Source organism: Moschus berezovskii, chromosome 4 (assembly GCF_049115385.1).
Source record: "Moschus berezovskii isolate FMDL1 chromosome 4, NW_MosBer_1.0, whole genome shotgun sequence".
NCBI classification, from domain to species: domain Eukaryota; kingdom Metazoa; phylum Chordata; class Mammalia; order Artiodactyla; family Moschidae; genus Moschus; species Moschus berezovskii.
The window spans coordinates 51,616,392-51,639,224 of record NC_142463.1 but is presented as its reverse complement, the minus strand read 5'-3'; the positions used below and the strand labels follow the sequence as shown (position 1 = coordinate 51,639,224).

At 39.1% G+C, this 22,833-nt stretch overlaps 1 protein-coding gene across 1 annotated transcript in view; it reads left to right on the top strand.

The window, feature by feature from the left end:
• The window catches only part of ERICH3 (glutamate rich 3), a 125,308-nt gene that overhangs the window by 66,137 nt on the left and 36,338 nt on the right, over positions 1-22,833 (top strand). Inside the window, exons 8-10 of the mRNA XM_055403336.2 lie at positions 3,506-3,686; positions 12,671-12,857; positions 21,638-21,939. Of these exons, the coding sequence (XP_055259311.2) occupies positions 3,506-3,686; positions 12,671-12,857; positions 21,638-21,939 (670 nt within the window). The remainder of the gene's footprint in view (positions 1-3,505; positions 3,687-12,670; positions 12,858-21,637; positions 21,940-22,833) is intronic.

Below are 22,833 nucleotides of genomic sequence, written 5' to 3'. Positions count from 1 at the left end.
CAAAGAGTTGGACATGACTGAGCAACTAAGCACAGCACAGCATAGCTGTCAGCACTGACAAGACATAGTGGGTGGGGCATAAAGATTGATAAGGTACTGTCCTTATCTACTGAGAGAGAGGAATACAAGGAAACAGGTCAATGCCATGTGACTCATACAGTTATATAGGCCTTGAGATTAAAAGCATGTTGGTCATGTGTGGACCATTACAATTAGTTCAGTTGCTGTACCTTTAGATGTAACACAAGAAATTGCAATAGTTGAAAGATAGGAGTTAGAGACTATAAGACTTTTTTTACTGTCTGAGGAATGTTGGACCTTATCCCATGGATGTTGGGGATCATTGGAAAACTTTAAGCAGGAGAGTCACATGACCTATTTAGTGACAGTAGATCACTCTGATATCCAGGAGGAGGGAGAATTTGAAGGACAATAAGATAGAAGTGTGGGGTCAATTAATAAGGTAATCATACATCCAGATTTCCTGGAACAGCTCAAATTTATGCTCTTTTTTTCTAGCATTTTAACTGCAAGTTAATTACAGTGATCCAGGTACGATATGATGTTCAGAATTCATCAGGGCTTGTCTTAGAGAGGATTGGCTGGCCAACACATCAACAAGAACAGGAACTTTGACACTTATTCAGTCTCTAAAATCCACCTATTACATAGACCTGGGCAGGGATAAAGAGATGCCAGTGAACATTTAATATATCCACTGAATGCTAAATATTACTAATATATAGCAGCTGACTGGTTCACTACTCAATAGGCTTGCTGTTTGTCAGTTCAGATTATACTTGCTTGAGAAATATGAAAAGAAATGAGAAGGAAAGTCATAAGCAACTGGTCAAGGAGGTAAGAGAGATAATCCTTACTTATACAGAGGCTTGGGACTTGCTCCTGTTCTTGAAATGCAACTGAATTTTCATGGAAGGTTCTGATACTTGCTTGAGGACAGCAGAAAGGGCCATGAAACCTTGTTAAAGTTTCATCAGTCTGGGTTCATTATAACCTTGGAAGATTGTAAGTTTAGAGGCAGTTTAGTCAACTGCAAGAAACAATCGTTCATTTCTTCAGTTCAGTTCAGTTCAGTCGCTCAGTCGTGTCTGACTCTTTGCGACCCCATGAATCACAGCACGCCAGGCCTCCCTGTCCATCACCAAATCCGAGAGTTCACTCATACTCACGTCCATCAAGTCAGTGATGCCATCCAGCCATCTCATTCTCTGTCGTACCCTTCTCTCCTGCCCCCAATCCCTCCCAGCATCAGAGTCTTTTCCAGTGAGTCAACTCTTCGCATGAGGTGGCCAAAGTATTGGAGTTTCAGCTTTAGCATCAGTCCTTCCAATGAACACCCAGGACTGATCTCCTTTAGAATGGACTGGTTGGATCTCCTTGCAGTCCCAGGGACTCTCAAGAGTCTTCTCCGACACCACAGTTCAAAAGCATCAATTCTTCCATGATCAGCTTTCTTCATTTCTTAGTGGATGTATTTAATCATGAGCTGTCACTTAGGCCTCCTATTAGAACCCAGAAGGAGTTACTTGGTGGCAATGATTGGGGAATATTTTAAAAAGGAATGAAGCAACCAGACCCAAGAGAAAAGAGATATTGCTATCAGAAACACACTTTAGCAGAAAAAATATGAATATGAGTAAATGAGAAGGGTGAAGAGCTGTTCTTGATTTTATTTTTAAACATTCTTCCGTCCAGGTTTTCTTTTTGCACTGAGGAGGTGGGCCCCTCCTCCACTCTAATCCCTCTATTACCTTGCATTTATGTAGTGCTTATCTCCCAGAAGCTCTCAGGGCTACCTCTGAATCCATGCCACTTCAGAAAGTACTGCTTAACGAAGTGGGATGTTCTTATTTAATCCTCCACATCATTAAATGCTCTAGTGGGAGCTTGGAGCTAGATTTGCCTTAGGCTGGTGATTGTGGGTTGGGCTGCACATGTGCGTGTCACAGCTCCATAGTCGCTCAGGCAAGAGGAAACATGGGATGACTGCAACTAGGAGCTGGGCCTGCCATCATACCTATGCTTTCAGCTGTGATGCAGAGTGAAGTTTCTAGTCTGCAGAGAATTATCCAGTTTGCTGATTTGCCGTCATGGCTCCTAAAGTCCCTGAAATTGTTCTCTGGATTATCTCTCTATTTGGAAGCTCTGTCCATAGGCAAGACAGTGCACTCAAATTTTAAACCTCGGACTGTCATTTGCAGAATTTCATCAAATTTACCTCCTCTGGTTTTTGCTTCAAAGAAATAGAAGTGAATGAAAAAAAAAAAAAGAATCCTCCAAGGTAGAAGGAAATGGATTTGGAGATAGAAGTATTTTAGTAGTTCCTTCAGAATTTTTGTTTGTTTGTTTGAGCTTTGTCATTCTTAATAAAATGCATGCTTCCAAGGCATCTGTAAGTCAACAAAATCAAACTCAGATCACTGCTTTGGATTCACTGAAAGTTGGTCTCTTCACATTTTTCATTTAGCTAAAAATTGACTTTTAGAAAAGTGAAGTAGATTAAAAGTAATGCCTTGTGTCTGTATAGTTCTAGCAGCCTACAATATTCTTACTGGGACCTCGTGAAGTCTTTCAAGGAGCCATTCCATTTCACTGCCTCTTCTCTTCCTTTTCCTACTTCCCTTTCCCTGTCTTCCTCTTAGAGGTTAGGCAAAACAGTGTGCTTATTCACTACTATGAAAAAATACTTCAGAATATAAACCAAGAGGCAAGGCTTTGGATACTTAATCTCACATTTGAGTTTATTGTTTATTTTATACATAATTTAAATTGGTCAGTGCCATAGAATATCAGATAGGCTTATGAGGTGATATTTTTTGGTTGGGTATATTGTTTGCTATTTAAGGCTAATATTGATAGTGTTGGTTTTTCATTGAACTGAATGACTCCTATTAAACTGGATAATCCCAAATATCTGACATATATTATTCTTGATCCTCAGGGTGACTGCAGGAAGAATCAAATGTATGCCTCTCCCTCTCACATAGAATAAACTCAGGGAAGGATATCTTGTCAATGCACAAGCATAAAGATATAACATGCAATTACAAAAACAATTGCTAAATCTCAGTTAACGTCAATTTGGATTAGAATAAAATTTTGTCACCAATATTTATTTAATTAATTTGATTTAAACTTTTATTTGGGAACCAGCTAAAAGAACCAAGAGTAGTTTTCCTCTTCACATCACTGATGTTTTTGTTGCATGAAAAAAAGATACATACATGAGCTAAAAGGTGACAAACTTTGTCCAGATCCCCAGAATTTACATTAAAAATACAAAACCAAAGTGTATATATGTTATAATTGTTAAGGGTATTTATTTTGTAATGGGGTTGACTTTTTGTGCACTGTATATGTTGACATGTTATAAAGGTTTTGCTAGGTACATAAAAATAGCCTTTTGTAGTCTTTGTATTACAATGTCATCACACTCTGATTAGAAGGAGATTAGTTAATAAGTCCCCCTTTTTGTTTATTCTAGGATTCAAGAAGGATTCATAAAACACCACTGCATAGTAATGCAGCTATTACAATGATCTATTTGGGGAAAAATGTGCACCTAGCTTATGATCACCCAGATTTCCGGGATGAAATAAAAGTTTATCAACAGCACTGTGGTGGAGAAAACCTGTGTGTCTACACAGGCAAGCTACTTGAAAAAGGTAAACATAAAATGTGAATTTTTTAATTGCTTGCACTTGATGCTATAGATAAGCTGTTGTTGGTATAATGTCAAAATGACTTCAATCACTCTATGAAATTATGCATATCCAGGGACTTATAAACCAGCTGCCTAAAAGTAAATCCAGATTTACTGCTCCATGATTGAAACTGAAGCAGCAATTACTCTTGCAGATTGTGGAAGAAAGAATTTGGAGTGATTTAACCCAGTAACAGATTAATCTTGAGATGTAGATATATGATCATTAAAATGTTGCACAAATAACTGTCCCCCAAATTACAAGTTAACTATTTGGCTTGCCATACTCCAATACTTTGGCCACCTCATGCGACGAGTTGACTCACTGGAAAAGAGTCTGATGCTGGGAGGGATTGAGGGTGGGAGAAGACAGGGACGACAGAGAATGAGATGGCTGGATGGCATCACCGACTCGATGGACATGAGTTTGAGTGAACTCCGGGAGTTGGTGATGGACAGGGAGGCCTGGCATGCTGTGATTCATGGGGTCGCAAAGAGTCGGACACGACTGAGCGACTGAACTGAACTGAACTGAATGAATTATATCATACATTATTCTAAGAGAAAAATATTAGATTGGCAATTTGTTCTTTAGAAGTATGCTGAGGTAAAATCACAAATCTAGTAACATTCAGGGTAGACCACACCTAAACAATGCAGTACAAACTTTGGCTAAATCCTTTTATTACATTTTCATTTCCCTCTGATCATAAATCCATGTTTGTTAGCATAAGATAATTTTTATATCCAATATAGGATTTCACATATTGTACCAAAGTGTTTTTTGGTCAATATTTAGTTCTGTTCAGTTCAGTTCAGTTCAGTCGCTCAGTCGTGTCTGACTCTTTGCGACCCCATGAATCACAGCACGCCAGGCCTCCCTGTCCATCACCAACCCCCGGAGTTCACTCAAACTCATATCCATCGAGTTGGTGATGCCATCCATCCATCTTACTCTCTGTCGTCCCCTTCTCCTCCCGCCCCCAACCTTTCCCAGCATCAGAGTCTTTTCCAGTGAGTCAACTCATTGCATGAGGTGGCCAAAGTATTGGAGTTTCAGCTTTAGCATCAGTCCTTCCAATGAACACCCAGGATTGATCTCCTTTAGAATGGACTGGTTGGATCTCCTTGCAGTCCAAGGGACTCTCAAGAGTCTTCTCCAACACCACAATTCAAAAGCATCAATTCTTCGGCGATCAGCTTTCTTCACAGTCCAACTCTCACATCCATACATGACCGCAGGAAAAACCATAGCCTTGACTAGATGGACCTTGGTTGGCAAAGTAATGTCTCTGCTTTTTAATATACTATCTAGGTTGGTCATAACTTTCCTTCCAAGGAGTAAGCGTCTTTTAATTTCCTGGCTGCAATCAGCATCTGCAGTGATTTTGGAGCCCAAAAAAATAAATTCTGACACTGTTTCCACTGTTTCCCCATCTATTTCCCATGAAGTGATGGGACCAGATGCCATGATCTTTGTTTTCTGAATGTTGACACACTGAAATTTAGTTCTGTGGAACTGCAATTAAAAGGAAGTGTTGTTATAAGATTGTGTTTGTTATTTCCTTGCTTAAGAAACTCTTTAGAAAGTGATAGAGCTTTTACTGATTAAAAGAAATATTTATATTTGAGTAATCTAGATATAGACTTAGAGATTGAAGGGAGGAGTTGGGAGCAAGCATGGTATTGTTACTTTTGACTTTTCTGATTTCCCTCATCAATCAAAAACAGTGACTATTAACTTTAAAAAGTTCTAACACTTAAAAAGAACTATACACATTTAAGAGTAAAATATTGAAAACTTTCCAACATAAGAAAGGATAAACATTTGAATGTTGGTTTTAATTTAGAGTAAAATATTATATATTATAAATAATTATATGCATATCAAATTATATAATGAAATATATATATTGTCTTATAATGAAAAACATTTTTCTTTATAAAAGTGTAAAAAATTTCTTTTAAAAAATAATGCTAGAAATTATTTTTCCCATTTTATGTACTTGCCTGAAATAGAATTTACTTTATTTTGTCATAGCATTTGCGAATTCGTTCCTTTTATTGCGTAAATGAGAAAAATGAGAGGGATCAGAGGTACAGACCTCCCCAAAGTCACACTCCCAGCTCTGACCAGGGTTGAGAGCTGATTCCACCCTTCCCCGACACTAGGGTCAAGACTGTTGTTTAGTATTAAATACTATCTGGCCCCAGTTAGCTATTCTCAGTAGCAAAGGGTTTCAAATATTTTCATAACATGAGGGCTATGAAACCCCTAATGATAAATGGTAGCACTTATTTTTTGAAAGTATCATTTTCAACTATTAGAAGAATTTCTAAAATTAGCTGTAGCCTCAAATTGGAATTATCATAATGAAACTTTTCCTGGGTCTTGGATCACACTTTATTCAACAGAATTCATATATAATGGCTTTTGGACTGTTGGAAAATGTACATACAATTGAAAACAGAAAAAGACTTGGCTGAAAGATTTTCTGGGAGATGATATACACTGTGTGATAAGATTGCAAAAGGTTACTGGAGAGTGTTACACAGCTAAATGTTATTTTGCATGCATATTGATCCTAAGACTGACTTTATGTTATGTCATTGGACAATCTTAAATAATAGGATGGAATAGGGACTTAAATAATTGAATCCTGTCCACACAATAATTTTTTCTCAGCTTGCCCTTGATTGCTAGGCAAGTAATTGTTCAAAACTGAAAAAGTTGGGTGGCTTCAACTTGACTTGTAGTTCAGCAATCTTAGCAATTTAGCTGGACTGAAAAGAATCTGCCCTTTTACAAATCAAAGCTGTGTGTGATTCAGTGAAATGTGAATAGGTTTTTAGAAAATTTCTGCTTTAAGAAAAAGGGCCTTTAGCATTATGCTTGGAGCAGTAAACTCATTAAAAATGTGGCATTTGTTAATTTGTCTTGCTGTTGGATGAGCATAACAATACAATTATTTAGGAACATAGCAAGCACATCTTTTATTATCATAGTGATTCATGATGTCTTGCAGTTTGATTTTAGACATCAGGCCATAGATTGATTGTGTATTATGTACACCTGTGAAGTCACAGAATATTTTTGCTACTTGTTAAGAGTACAGTTCTTCACAGCAGTTTTATTTACCATTCATCCTTTCAAATAAGGCAGATGTTGGCCTCCTGGGTTCATGTGGATATGAAGAACAAAGTAACTTTTTTCTGGCTCTCTTATAATCCCCTTTCTGCCCCATTTTCTTATATTTCCACAACCTGATCCTGTTGTAACTATTTGTGCATCCCTCACTACTTCTTCACAAACACAGCAACTGCTTCACTGGTCCCTCTTCTTCCTCTTCCCACCTCCACCACACACTGTTATCTGATCTTTTCCTGTGCTCTTTTCTTTGTAACAGGACAAATAATTTTAAATTCAAAATTGTATTTTAAATTCAAATCTTTACCCATCTTTTAAGATTCAGATTAAGGTTGTGAAGTTTTCTCAGCTGACTTCTATTCTGTTTTATCCCTCTCTCTTGATTGGTCATGGTTTAGTCTGTACAAAAAACTGAAGTATTTTATTGTACCTTGACTTATGTTAACTATTTTTTTTTTACTTGTTATTATATGTTGATTTTTTTAGAAAATTAAAAAAAATAGGCGTACTTGCATTCCATAAAGTTCATCCACCGTTAGGTGGACAATTTACTGATATTTAGGAATTTTATAGGACTGTGCAGTCATTATCACTGTTTTCCATTGTGCCAGCACTTTGACAATGAATCCTCACTCTCATAGGCAGCCCCAGAGCAGCACTGATCTGCTTTCAGGTTCTACAAGTCTGCCTTCTCTGGACATCTTGTAAATGAAATAATACAATAGGTAGGATTTTGTATATTGCTTCTTTCAGTTAGCATATAGGGTTTTTAAACTTACTGTATATAATTTTTTAAAATTTAATTAATTTATTTTTTGTTGCTGTTTAGTTACTAAGTTGTGTCTGACTCTTTGCAACCCCATAGACTGTAGCCCACCAGGCTCCTCTGTCCATGGGATTTCCCAGCAAGAATACTGGAGTGGGTTGCCATTTCCTTCTCCAGGGGATCTTCCTGACCCAGGGATCAAACCTGTGTCTCCTTGATTGGCTTGTGGATTCTTTACCATTGGGACACCTGGGAAGCTGGAGGATAATTGCTTTACAAGATTGTCTTGGTTTCTGCCATACATCAACATGAATCAGCCATGGTTATAGTATTTTTGAGAGTCATCCACTGTAGCATTTATCAATAGTTGCTCTCTTCTCATAGCACTGCATATATTCTATTTTGTGGATCTACCACATTTTATTCATTTACCCAATTGGTGGACCTTTGTATTGTTTTCCTGGTGGGATTCCCTGGTGGCTCAGACAGTAAAGAGTCTTCCTGCAGGAGACCTGGGTTCAATTCCTGGGTTGGGAAGATCCCCTGGAGAAGGAAATGGCAACACACTCCAGTATTCTTGCCTGGAAAATACCACGGACAGGCTACAGTCCATGGGGTCAGAAAGAGTTGGACATGATTGGGCGACTTCACTTCACTTGCACTTTTCCCAGTTTGGGACTATTATAAATCATGCTGTAATTATTAGTATACAAAGACAAGATTTCTGTGTAGACATCAGTTGCCATTTCTCTTGAGCCACGTCCTAGGAGTGGGTTTGATGGCTTTCACTTCCGGAGAATGGGTCACACCCTTTCCAGTTTCTATTTATCTTTGAAGATTTTTTGTTGTTGTTGTTGTTGAAAACTTGACATTTTAGATCATGTATTATAGCAGCTGTGGATTCTGAATTCCACTTTCCCTCTGGAAAGTTATTCTTGGTTTTGTTGTTGTTTAGTAGCTTATCTAGAACAAATCTGAAGTTCATACCCTCTTCCCTTGGTATATAGCCATTAATGTCTCTGCTCTGATTATTTTTAATTTTGTTTATATTTTTCAGGCTAATCTCTTAGGCTTGTCTCTGTATTTTCATAGTTTAGTGATCATCCAATGATTTGTCAGAGTAAACACTTTGAGCCAGTATACCCTCTGTCTTATGCCAATGAATCTGTTTGTAGGTTTATTAGTTTCCTAGGGCTGACATAGAAAATGCCTCTAAATTTGGTGGCTTAAAACAATAGAAATTTATCGTCTTGTGGTTCTAGAGGCCAGAAGTCTAAAATTAAGGTCTTAGCACGGCCATGCTCCCTCTAAAAGCTTAAGGGGAGAATCTTCCCTTGCCTCTTCCAACATCTGGTGATCCTTAGCAAAATCCTTGGTGTTTTATGGCATGTAGCGTCATCACTTCAACTTGTGCTTCTATCTTCACATGTCATTCTTCTCTGCATATCTGTGTGTGTGTGTGTGTGTGTCTGTGGGTGTGGGTGTGTGTCCTCTGCTCTTCTTATAAGAACATCAGTCATTGGATTTAGGACAAAACAAATGCTGGATAATCTCATCTTGAGCCTTTCCTGATTATATCTACAAAGACCCTATCTCAGAATAAGATCACATTCTGAAGTTCTGAGTATTCATGAATTTTTGGAGGGCACTATTCAACCCACTGGAAAAGGTCAGTCTTCATTGCAATCCCAAAGAAAGGCAATGCCAAAGAATGCTCAAACTACCACACAATTGCACTCATCTCACATGCTAGTAAAGTCATGCTCAAAATTCTCCAAGCCAGGCTTCAGCAATATGTGAACCATGAACTTCCAGATGTTCAAGCTGGTTTTAGAAAACGCAGAGGCACCAGAGATCAAATTGCCAACATCCGCTGGATCATGGAGAAAGCAAGAGAGTTCCAGAAAAACATCTATTTCTGCTTCATTGACTATGCCAAAGCTTTTGACTGTGTGGATCACAATAAACTGTGGAAAATTCTGGAAGAGATGGGAATCCCAGACCACCTGACCTGCCTCTTGAGAAACCTGTATGCAGGTCAGGAAGCAACAGTTAGAACTGGATGTGGAACAGCAGACTGGCTCCAAATAGGAAAAGGAGTACATCAAGGTTGTATATTGTCACCCTGCTTATTGAACTTATATTCAGAGTACATCATGAGGAACGCTGGGCTGGAAGAAGCACAAGCTGGAATCAAGATTGCTGGGAGAAATATCAATAACCTTAGATATGCAGATGACACCACCCTTATGGCAGAAAGTGAAGAGGAACTAAAAAGCCTCTTGATGAAAGTGAAAGAGGAGAGTGAAAAGGTTGGCTTGAAGCTCAACATTCAGAAAACAAAGATCATGGCATCTGGTCCCATCACTTCATGGGAAATAGATGGGGAAACAGTGGAAGCAGTGTCAGACTTGATTTTTTTGGGGTCCAAAATCACTGCAGATGCTGATTGCAGCCATGAAATTAAAAGATGCTTACTCCTTGGAAGGAAAGTTATGACCAACCTAGATAGCATATTTTTTTTGTGTGTGTGTGTGGATATTCTGCATATTTTGGTTTTTTTTTTTTATTTTTATTGGAGGCTAATTATTTTACAATATTATATTGGTTGGTTTTGCCATACATTGACATGAATCCGCCCTGGGTGTACATGAGTTCCCCCTCCCGAACCCCCCTCCTACCTCCCTCCTCCCCTTATCCTCCCTCTGGGTCATCCCCACATACCAGCCCTGAGCATCCCGTAACATGCATCGACCCTGAATTGGTGATTCATTTCACATATGATAATATACATGTTTCAATGCCATTCTCCCAAACCATCCCCCCTCACCCTCTCCCACAGAGTCCCAAAGACTGTTCTATACATCTGTGTCTCTTGCTGTCTCGTATACAGGGTTCTCATTTGCATCTTTCTAGATTCCATATATATGCGTTAGTATATTGTATTGGTGTTTTTCTTTCTGGCTTACTTCACTCTGTATAATAGGCTCTAGTTTCATCCACCTCATTAGAACTGGTTCAAGTACATTCTTTTTAATGGCTGAGTAATACTCCATTGTGTATATGTACCAAAGCTTTCTTATCCATTCGTCTGCAGATGGACATCTAGGTTGCTTCCATGTCCTGGCTATTAGATAGCATATTAAAAAGCAGAGACATTACTTTGCCAACCAAGGTCCGTCTAGTCAAGGCTATGGTTTTTCCAGTGGTCATGTATGGATGCGAGAGTTGGACTGTGGAGAAAGCTGATCGCCGAAGAATTGATGCTTTTGAACTATGGTGCTGGAGAAGACTCTTGAGAGTCCCTTGGACTGCAAGGAGATCCAACTAGTCCATTTTAAAGGAGATCAATCCTGGGTGTTCATTGGAAGGACTGATGCTAAAGCTGAAACTGCAATACTTTGACCACCTCATGTGACAAGTTGACTCACTGGAAAAGACTCTGATGCTGGGAAGGATTGGGGGCGGGAGGAGAAGGGGATGACAGAGAATGAGATGGATGGATGACATCACCAACTCGATGGACATGAGTTTGAGTAAACTCTGGGAGTTGTTGATGGACAGGGAGGCCTGGCGTGCTGTGGTTCATGGGGTTGCAAAGAGTTGGACACGACTGAGCGACTGAACTGAACTGAACTGATTCAACCTGCTATAGTGGGTTCAGGAGTACATTCAAAGTTCTGACAGTTTTCAGGTCTGTTTCAACTTTTACTTTCCACCAGGCTCTCATATTTCCTTTTTGCACAGGTGCAAGCTCCCAGTAGGACAGGGCTGTGTGAATAGGTTGGGCCTGCTTCAATCCGTGCTGCTTCCAGTTAGCTGGGGATGTGTGGAAAGCTTATTTAATGTGTCTGTGCCTGCCTTATGGCCTGTATCTCCCTGTTAAATTTCTGGCTAGTCTGCTGACCTGTTGCTTGCTCTAATTAGAACTACAATCTCATGGTTAGAAGAACCTCTGACCTTCCCTGTTAATTTGCTTCTGAGATTGTAGATTACTCATAATTCCACTGACCAAAGTTTTTTAGGTTTTCTTTTTTCTCCAAATCAAGTCATCCTCCACTGACAGTGAAACTGCAGTTTACTTATGGCATGTTCTTCCCTGCTAGAGGGCTTCCAGGTAGTTCTAATGGTAAAGAATCTACCTGCCAATGAATGAGACACAAGAGATATGGGTTTGGTCCCCGGGTTTGGAAAATCCCCTGGAGGAGGAAATGGCATCCCACCCTGGTATTCTTGCCTAGAGAATTGGATTTTGGAATGTCTAGGGTGAGACTTCTTCAAAGAGCATTATAGAGACATGGCATGATTAAAACCTGCTAATTACAAACAGTGGTTCTTAATTTATTGGTGAGACTTTTGGGTGGGTAGGGGATCAAGAAGATCTCAAATCTAGGCAGAACTGAGAATGAACTGAAGATAGAATGATTCTGCCTCATCCATACATGTATCAGGATGTTTTGAGTCACAGCTAAAAAATAAATTTATTTTAAAACACTACTGAATTAAAAGAGAGTGACATAGACGCATTGCTGAGCTCATAGTCACCTTTCGTTATGTGCTTTATTGGTAGATAGCATAGCAACACAGAGGCGTGGAGTCCAGAGAGATGTTTGGATTCAAACACTGACTCTCCCACTTACCGTATGATCTTGGCTAAATTACTGAATCCATCTAAACTTAAATTTCTGCATTATAGAAACTAATGATGGTAGTATCCACACTTCATATGGTTGTCTAGAAATAATACATCCAAGGTAATCAAGCATAATGTCTGGCCATATTAAGTGTTCATATAATTTTAGGTTTTATTATTTTATTATCAGTCAAAGAGTTTTATAATATCTTGGAGTATTTGTTATACTATATATATAAGTAATAGAATGTGTTTTTGTGATTAAAAATTGTCCTCAAGTAAAAAAACAAAGGAGATCTAGAAAATAATATTGTACTTATCTACCAGAAAAACGTGATTTAGAACAGGTTAGTTCAAGGTCAGTTGCTTTCACTAATGTATTTCCTTTTTAAATTCCAGAGACCTTTCAGTTTATTTCCAAAAGGCACCAAGGTTTCCCCTTCAGCCTCACCTTTTTCCTGAATGGGATACAGGTGAACAGGTTAAGCTCCTGCTGTGAATATAAGCATCGAAAAGGTTCCAGACTTGGAGGCAAACGAGGCTACTTCGGGTTTGTGTGTGTCGAGAGATCATCTCCTTGTTACAAGTATGGAAACAAATTTCCTTTGGTAGAGGGCAAGTTTTGCTACATGCTCCTTTGTATGCTTTTACTGATGTATTTCTCAGCACAATTTGTTAAGAATCATATTAATGTAGATGAGCCTAAAATATCTAAGGTTAAGGTTGTTTATCACAATCCTGTGCATTGTATTTAAAATTATAAGATGAAAAGTAGATTTTCAGTTGTATTATATAGTGGGGATAAAAGCTGGTAGTGTTTCAAATTCTATTTCTTTTCTACTTCTTCCTTTCCTCGTGATGCTTAAGTTCTGTTTCTAAAGAGAAAGAGGGAGGTTTTTTTTCCCACCTCATTCCTCCTAGTAATTGATTTTGGGCTGAGCTCCAGAGCATGTGTCAAGCATCCAGCTTATACAATTGAACATTATAGGTTATATATATTAGAGGTATGCCTTCATTATTGTGTAGCCCAATGATCACTTTCATGCCACTAGTTTCAATCTCAGGTGTAAAAAATACATATAAACAGGTCAGTTCTGACTACTATTTATCGGTTTTCATATTGGACATTCTATTTGAGATCAGTAGATTTTCTTGCAAGCTTTGTTTAACTTTCTCCTGAAAGTACTCATGGAGAATCAATTGATTCTGTGCCAAGATAGAACATGGGAGTAAACCAACCAAAGAATCTGACCCATGGAGCGCCTTCTGATTGGGGAAGTGCAAGTAATATACCAATAAATCAATGCCAATATAGCAATAGTACGCCAACCAATTAATGTATGTTGTTCAGTCATCCAGTCATGTCTGACTCTCTGTGACACCATGGACTACAGCATGCTAGGCTTCTCTGTCCCTCACCATCTCCTGGAGTTTGCCCAAGTTCATATCCATTGCATTGGTGATGCCATCCAGTCATCTCATCCTCTGATGCCCACTTCTCCTTCTGCCCTCAGTCTTTCCCTGAATCAGGGACTTTTCCAATGAGTCAGCTGTTTGTATCAGGTGACCAAAATAGTGGAACTTCAGCTTCAGCATCAGTCCTTTCAAGGACTGATTTCAAGAATATTCAAGGTAGATTTCCTTTAAGATTGACTGGTTTGATCTCCTTGCTGTCCAAGGAGCTCTCAGGAATCTTCTCCAGCACCACAGTTCTTCAAAGGCAGCAATTCTTTGGTGCTCTGTCTTCTTTTAATATATATGAGATGGTGATAAATGTGATAAACACAAGATAAGGGAGATAAAAGGAATGGCAAGGGGTAAAAGGGTCAGAAGGCAGTATTCCATTATGTAGGATGGATAGTAAAGGCCTCTCTGATGTCTTTCAAGCAGAAACCAGAAAAAAAATGTTCCCTTTTTAAAATAGGTTTTCAGGCAGAGGAAAAGCATAGACAAAGGGTGTGAGACAGGATTATGCTTGGTGTATGTAAGCTTGTGTGGTCAGAGCACAAAGGAGGAATGAGACAGTGATAGAAGATGAGGTCAGAGAGACAGTGGGGTCAAGTCATGCAGAGTCCTGTGGTCACTGCAAAGACTTTGACTTTTATTCTGAGGGGGGTGGGAAGCCTCTAAGGTAGGGTTTGAGCAATGGCCTGTCATGATCTGACAGTAGCTCTTATGGAAAAAATAAACTAGGGAGGGTGGGGAAATGGTGGAAACTACTTTAATCTAGAGGCAAGAGAATGGTGGAAAGAGTTATAAGAAATTAGGTTCTAGATGAATTTTGAAGGTAGGGTTTATAGGATTTATTGATGGATTGGATGCAGGGCATGAGATAAAGGGCAGAGTCAGAGTGATTGAAAAGTTTTTGGCCTGAACGATTCAAAAGATTCCCAGTTAACACAGGAAAGACTGGAAGATGTAGGTTTGGGAGTGGAAGAAAGGCATTTTGGTTTTAGATACATTGAGTTGGAGACATCTATGAAATGTGCAAGTAGAAATGTTGACTAAGTAGTTGGATCAGTTAATCTGGCCTCTGGTGAGATGTCCAGGCTGGAGATATAAATTTGAGAATGGTTTACATATGGGTGGCATTTAAAGTCATAAGATAGGATAAATCTGCTTAAGAATGGAAGGCAGTAAGAAAAGATGTCTGAGTAATGAGTTCTTGTCACTTTCATCAAAGGGAAGGAAGATAAAGAGGAACCAGGAAAAAAGCCTAGGGAAGGGAGGCCAATGATTAGACAGAGAACCTAGAGAAAGCAATATCCTGGAAATGAAAAAATTTTTTAAAGAATTAGGCATGATCAACTGGGTCCAAGGTGTGGCTAGGTGAAGCAATGTGAAGACTCTGGATTGAGCATGATTTGGTAATGTGTTGGTTATTGGTGATCTTGACACAAGTTGCTTTAAGGGAGTGGTAGGAATGCATGTTTGATTGGAGTGGGTTTAATATACAATTGGAGAAGAGCTGAGGCCAGAGTTTATAGACAGCTCTTATTAAATAGTTTTGCTCTGAAGGATGGAAATTGAGTGGCAGCCAGGAGGGAGGATGCAGGGGCCCAAGAGGGGCTTATTATTTTTTAAGATTGGAGATATTATAATATGGTTAAAAGCTGATTGATAGGATTAATACCTGAGGAAAGGAAAGCATTGATCAGGCATGGTATAGAGGGAGATATTTAGTGCTTGAGTAGATGGGAAGAGATGGGATCTGGGGCTCAAATGGAGGTATTAGCCTTAGATGAAGTAACACGAAGAAAGATGGCTATCAGGCCGAGAGAGATGTAAATTGGTGGATGTTTTTGAACCACCTGGAAGTTCTCTGCTGATTGTTTCTATTTTCTGGTCAAACAAGAATTTATCAGCTGAGGTTAAAGCTAAGGGAGGAAGAATCTAGAAATTATAGGTGAGAGAAGATGTACAAGAGGCACAGTGAATGGTCTAGGGCAAGTAGTCGGAATGCTGAGGTGTGCTGAGGATGTACCTGCAGTTGCTTTTCTGTTCCAAGTCAAATATGCATTCTCCATATTTGTGGGCAAGTCATTTAACACATTTTTGTTTAACTCGCAGGAAAGCTAATGAGTTTTTATACAATCACACATGTGTGAACACGCAGCACTCACGGGGAATTGCTGTATAAATCCAAGCTATAAAATGTTTGGTCCTAAACACTTTATATGGAGGTTTAATAATCAGTACCAAAATCTGATTGATGGCATCTACTCTCCTATTCAGTTCTTACGAGCATCTGTACAATTCTTTATATGATTTCACTTGGTTTCCTCTAGCTTCTTTCTTTGAAATGTTCAAGCTGGGAAAGATAGAAGGCAAAAGGAGAAGGGCATGGCAGAGGACAAAATGGTTAGAAAGTATCGTCGACTCAATGGACATGAATCTGAGCAAACTCTGGGAGATAGTGAAGAATAGAGGAGCCTGGCATGCTGCAGCCCATCAGGTCTCAAAGAGTCAGAAACAACTTAGCGACTGAACGACATCAACAAATAAAATGGTTTTGATATTTAAGAGTAAAGTCTATTCAGTCAGTCAGTTCAGCCACTCAGTCGTGTCCGACTCTGTGATCCCATGGACTGCAGCATGTTAGGCTTCCCTGTCCATCACCAACTCCCGGAGCCTAGTCAAATTCATGTCCGTGTGTCAGTGATTCCATCTAACCATCTCATCCTCTGTCGTCCCCTTCTCCCACCTTCAATCTTTCCCAGCATCAGGGTCTTTTCAAATGAGCCAGTTCTTCGCATCAGGTAGCCAAAGTATCAGAGTTTCAGCTTCAGCATCAGTCCTTCCAATGAATATTCGGGACTGATTCCTTCAGGATGGACAGCTGTCCAAGGGACTCTCAAGAGTCTTCAACACCACAGTTCAAAAGGATCAATTCTTTGGCGCTCAGCTTTCTATATACGCTCTCACATCCATACATGACTACTGGAAAACAATGGCTTTGCATAGACGTACATTTGTTGGGGAAGAAATGTCTCTGCTTTTTAATATGCTGTCTAGGTTGGTCATAGCTTTTCTTCCAAAGAGCAAGTGTCTTTCAATTTCATGGCTGCAGTCACCATCTGCAGATTTTGGAGACCAAAAAAATAATCTTTCACTGTTTCCATGTTTATGCATCTATTTGCCATGAAGTGATGGGACCAGATTCCATGATCTTAGTTTTCTGAATCTTGAGTTTTAAGCCAACTTTTTTACTCTCCTCTTTCACTTTCATCAAGAGGTTCTTTAGTTGTTCTTCGCTTTCTGCCATAAGGGTGTCATCATCTGCATATCTGAGGTTATTGATATCTCTTCCTGTAATCTTGATTCCAGCTTGTGTGTCATCCAGCCCAGCATTTCTTATGATGTACTCTGCATATAAGTTAAATAAGCAGGGTGACAATATACAACCTTGATGTACTCCTTTCCCAATTTGGAAAAGTATGTTGTTCCATGTCTAGTTCCAACTGTTGCTTCTTGACCTGCGTACAGATTTCTCAGGAGGCAGGTCAGGTGGTCTGGTATTCCCATCTCTTTAAGAATTTTCCACAGTTTGTTGTGATCTACACAGTCAGAGGCTTTAGCATAGTCAATAAAGCAGAAATAGATGTTTTTCTGGAACAGTCTTGCTTTTTTGATGATCCAATGGATGTAGGCAATTTGATCTCTGGTTCCTCTCCCTTTTCTAAATCCAGCTTGAATATCTGGAACATTCACGGTTCACACACTGTTGAAGCCTGGCTTGGAGAATTTTGAGCATTACTTTGCTAGCATGTAAGATGAGTGCAATTGTGCAATAGTTTGAGCATTCTTTGGCATTGTCTTTCTTTGGAATTGGAATGAAAACAGGTCTTTTCAGCCCTATGGCCACTGCTGAGTTTTCCATATTTGCTGGCATATTGAGTGTAGCACTTTCACAGCATCATCTTTTAGGATTTGAAGTAGCTCAACTGGAATTCTATCACCTCCACTAACTTTGTTCATAGTGATGCTTCCTAAGGTCCACTTGACTTCAGACTCCAGGATGTCTGGCTCTAGGTGAGTGATCACACCATCGTGGTTATCTGGGTTGAAGATCTTTTTTTGCATAGTTCGTGTGTATTATTGCCACCTCTTTATTTCTTCTGCTTCTGTTAGGTCCATAAGATTTCTATCATTTATTGTGCCCATATTTACATGAAATGTTCCCTTGATATCTCTAATTTTCTTGAAGAGATCTTTAGACTTTCCCATTCTATTTTTTCCCTCTATTTCTTTGCATTGATTTGAGGAAGGCTTTCTTATCTCTCCTTGCTATTCTTTGGAACTCTGCATTCAAATGGGTATATCTTTCCTTTTCTCCTTTGCCTTTTGCATCTTTTCTTTTCTAAGCTATTTGTAAGGACTTGTCAGACAACCTTTTTGCCTTTTTGCATTTCTTTTTCTTGGGGATGGTTTTGATCACTGCCTTTTGTACAATGTCACAAACCTCTGTCCATAGTTCTTCAGGCACTTTGTCTCTCAGATCTAATCCCTTGAGTCTATTTGTCACTTCCACTGTATAATTGTAAGGGATTTGATTTAGGTCATACCTGAATGGTCTAGTGGTTTTCCTTGCTTTCTTCAATTTAAGTCTGAATTTGGTAATAAGGAGTTCATGATCGGAGCCACAGTTAGCTCCCAGTCTTATTTTTGCTTACTGTATAGAGCTTCTCCATCTTTGGCTGCAAAGAAGATAATCATTCTGATTTCAGTATTGACCATCTGGTGATGTCCATGTATAGAGTCTTCTCTTGTGTTGTTGGAAGAGGGTGTTTGCTATGACCAGTGCTTTCTTTTGGCAAAACTCTGTTAGCCTTTGACCTGCTTTGCTTTGTACTCCAAGGCTGAATTTGCCTGTTACTCCAGGTAACTCTTGACCCTCAACTAAAATGCAAAGTTCTCATAGGACATTGATTTTCAATGTTTTGTTAGCTTCATAATCATTTCTCCAAATGAAATGTCCCAAGTAGAACATATGGTATCATTTCATGTTTCCCTACTGCAGCTCAGGTGAAAGCCAATTCAATGCAGATTGGTTTAAATGGGGCAGGGATGGACCAGTGAGGGCTACAGCCTTGCTTGTTTGGCTCTGCTCTACTTAAGATGACTTTGTTTATTCCAGAAGCATCAACACTGAAGAACTCCAGTGAAAGTTGAAAACTATCCCTCAGGAGATTGATATCACTTATAATATTCTGTAACTTTTGTCACACCCATAATAATACCTTTCTTTAGTTATTTTGAGAGATGTGCTTCCCCCAGTTTGTTAAAAATGAAGTTCATTTTAATTCATTTAAAAAATACTGGTTCCTTGAACTTTTATTATGAGAAGGAGGGCAACTAAAACAATAGGGAGTTCTATTTTTAATAAGTGATTTGGAATTACCTGTTCTGAGGTCCTTAGAAAACAAGAAAAGTTCAGCAGTGTTCATTACCAAAGTGTGGAGGTTCCACACTGGTACCCATCCCTCAATCATGGGACCTCTTTGAAGAGGCATGGTGGTTATTTTCAGTTGCTAAATTGAAACACAGGAAGAAAAATTGCCTAACCAAGTAGAATGCATACTGCTTTGAGCTTCAGTAATCAGAATCAACACCTCAAATTATACTCAGAAGTCAAATAGGTAGTCAGTGACGAGGAGAGCACAGATGTTACCCACTTTGTTTGTCTAATTCCCTTAAGCAGATGGGCCATAAAACGTCTGCACAGGCAGTAGGGAGGCATCAAAGCCTCTACACAGTCACAACATAAACGAAAAGTAACAGCATATCAGAGGCTCCAAATCAATGGATTTGGTGTTGCCATTGATAAGGGAAGAACAGCTTGAACAGAAGGCAATGCTAGTAATCATAGTCTTTGAAGATTCATGACACCTTTATTCCAAGGAAAGCAATGTGCTAGGTATATCATCATTATAGTTGAGAAATAATTTATCATGCTAATATGGGTGAGGTAAGTGTATTCTTATTATCCCATTTTTCACAGCCCCTGATAGTTACTTTGAGTGCCTATCCATTTAGCCTTATTTTATGGGGAGACGGTGAAAGGATAAGTGATATAACTAAGCCCTCTTTTTGCTACTGCTAGTCTAGGGATGGCTGAAATTTAGTGAGATCTTTATTTGAAGAGATTGCCATCAGTTTTGATTGACACTGAGGCAATTTTCAGATTTTTACATATTGTTTTGATTCTTCCTGGACTGACAAGTCTTGACTACATTCTAATCCCGCTCTAATTGGCTCAGTTCACAAAGAGTTGTGTGACATGGAGAGAAAGAACTGGGTGAAGTTCTAGAGGAGGCTAAGGAGACCAGTAACTACCAGGCACCTGTTTCGGGTTACAGATTGTCTCTAGGCCTTGGTAAAAACTTCTCCACATTGTGTTAGTTTCTGGTGAGAGTGTGAGAACTTGCACTGGTGGTAAGCCCAGCCATGTGACATTTGTCTGTATAAGCAGTCATCTGAGAAGACTGTAGCTGTAATTGATTAATATGGATATACTTCAGTGTGAGGTGATGGAGTCTAATAGTCCTGAGCTGAAATCCAGTTTCATCACTAACCTGCTGGTTGAACCTGGGCAAGTCATGGAACCCTTAAAGCCTCGGTTTCCTCATTTATAAAGTGATGATGATAATTCTTAAGTAATTGGTCTGTAGGGGAATGTATCCTATAAGATCATGTATACAAAGTACCTAGCAAAGAGATTGGCACAGAAGGAGCACTTGATACTTTTATTGTTATCATAGTCATCATATTTATTATTGTGTATTATCATAATTACAATTCCTATTTTGATATTATCTTGAGAAACAGGAAAAAACTATAGAAGAATTTATTGATCTTAACTTTTTTATAACTGATTTTTAAAAATATTTTTTAATGTCTTAATACATTCATATCATCTGCTGGCTCACCAGATTTGAATTTGAATGACCATATGACCTCTAGAGATTATTGCCATTTTCAAAGCACAAAAACTTATTGTGAACAAAAATTAACAAAATATTGTGGTACAGGTTTCAAAGTTGTTATGTGTTAGTTGCTCAGTTGTGTCTCTTTGCAACCCCATGGACTGTAGTCTACCAGGCTACTCTGTCCATGGAATTCTCTAGGCAAGAATACTGGAGTGGGTTACCATTCCCTTCTCCAGAGGATCTTCCTGACACAGGGATCGGAACCCAGGTCTCCTGCTTTGCAGGCAGATTCTTTATTGTCTGAGCCACCAGGGAAGCCCACAGCCTTCAAAAGACCATTCTAAAAGTAATGATGACAGTTCTATTACAATAAGCATTCAGGCTCCTGAAGTATTTGTTTAAAGGGTGCAAAAATATTTGTATTTCTTAAAAAAAAAATCAATTATTTAGATTCAACCTTATATGTAAGTCTTTTTTTGATTGTGATGTTGGAATAGTAAATTATCAAAGACTGAATTATGTCTTCTGATAACTTTTATCTCAGCTTCCTTTTACTGATAAACCTGAATGTCCATTTATCACATAATTCTAATTTAAAGACTTAAATATCTATCTATCTATCTCTTTACCTGGCTCTGTTATAGAGCCAAAAATATACTTTAAGGCACAAAGCTTAGTTTGAGACTATAATTCGTAATTATTAAGTTGCTTCCTTTTCTTGTTTACTATTGTAGGTAAAACTTAGGATTTTTTTGTGTTTACTTACAAGATTGTTAAATTAATAAGGAAAAAGTAGTTAATTTGTAATTAACTATGTACACTATGATAAGTATGTTTCTTGTAACATTTCTTACTGGGGTAACAGAGGTAGTTTAAAGATTTTGTGGTTCTGCTGTGTATAAAGATTAATCACTCTTTATGTTAATGTTTTTCCTAGGTGCATTATTGCAATGGGCCTTGACAAAAAAACAACTTCTCCAAAACCCAGGAAAGAAAAGAACACTGAGAAAAGAGAGGGACAGAAGAAGGGTGAGGGGAAACTGAGGAAGGATAGAGAGTACCTGATACCAAGAAGGAGAGATATGGAGGGGAGCAAAGCCTCAGCTTCAGTCATTGTTTCAGCTCAAGAACTACACGCAGGGCTCAATGAAGTGAGAACTGCTGTCGAAGAAATGGAATGTAAAGAAAAACCAGGGCAAGATGTCTGGGAAGATGACCAAGAAAACATATTTAAATACGGTAACGCATGATACTGTTTTCTTCTGTTGTTGCTGTTGTTTTGTTGAAGTCTTTAGAGTGTAATTATGAAAATTTGCAAAAATATCCATTAAATGTTGTTACTCAGTTTTGATCCTCAGGCAACTCTGTTGCAAGGGGGATTCTCGCTGATCACCTTCTTCCATTGTTTTGTGAGGAGTTCTATGTGAGTTGGGCTTCCCTTGTTGAGTTGGGCTCAGCTGGTAAAGAATCCACCTGCAATGTGGGAGACCGGGGTTCTATCCCTGGGTTGGGAAGATCCCCTGGAGAAGGGAAAGGCTACCCACTCCAGTATTCTGGCCTGAAGAGTTCCATGGACTGTATAGTCCATGGGGTCGCAAAGAGTTGGACACGACTGAGCGACTTTTCACTTTCACTCTGTGTGAGTTGTCTTAGAGGAGGGCTGCCTAACTCCAGGAGGTTGGAGGTGCTTGTAGGGGAGGCAGGGAAGAGTTTGTATCTGTGTGGGCAGAGGCTCCGTTCACTTCTGCAGGGAGAGACCAGAATTTCGTCTATTTTTTTCAGTATCTGATGTATTTGAACTGTGGTGTTGGAGAAGACTCTTGAGAGTCCCTTGCACTGCAATAAGATCCAACCAGTCCATCCTAAGGAAATCAATCCTGACTATTCATTGAAAGGACTGATGCTGAAGCTGAAACTCTAATACTTTGGCCACCTGATGCGAAGAACTGACTCATTTGAAAAGACCCTGATGCTGGGAAAGATTGAAGGCAGGAGGAGAAGGGGATGACAGAGGATGAGATAGTTGGATGGCAACATGGGCTCAATGGACATGTGTTTGAGTAAATTCCGGGAGCTGGCGATGGACAGGGAGGTCTGGTGTGCTGCAGTCCATGGGGTCACAAAGAGTCGGAC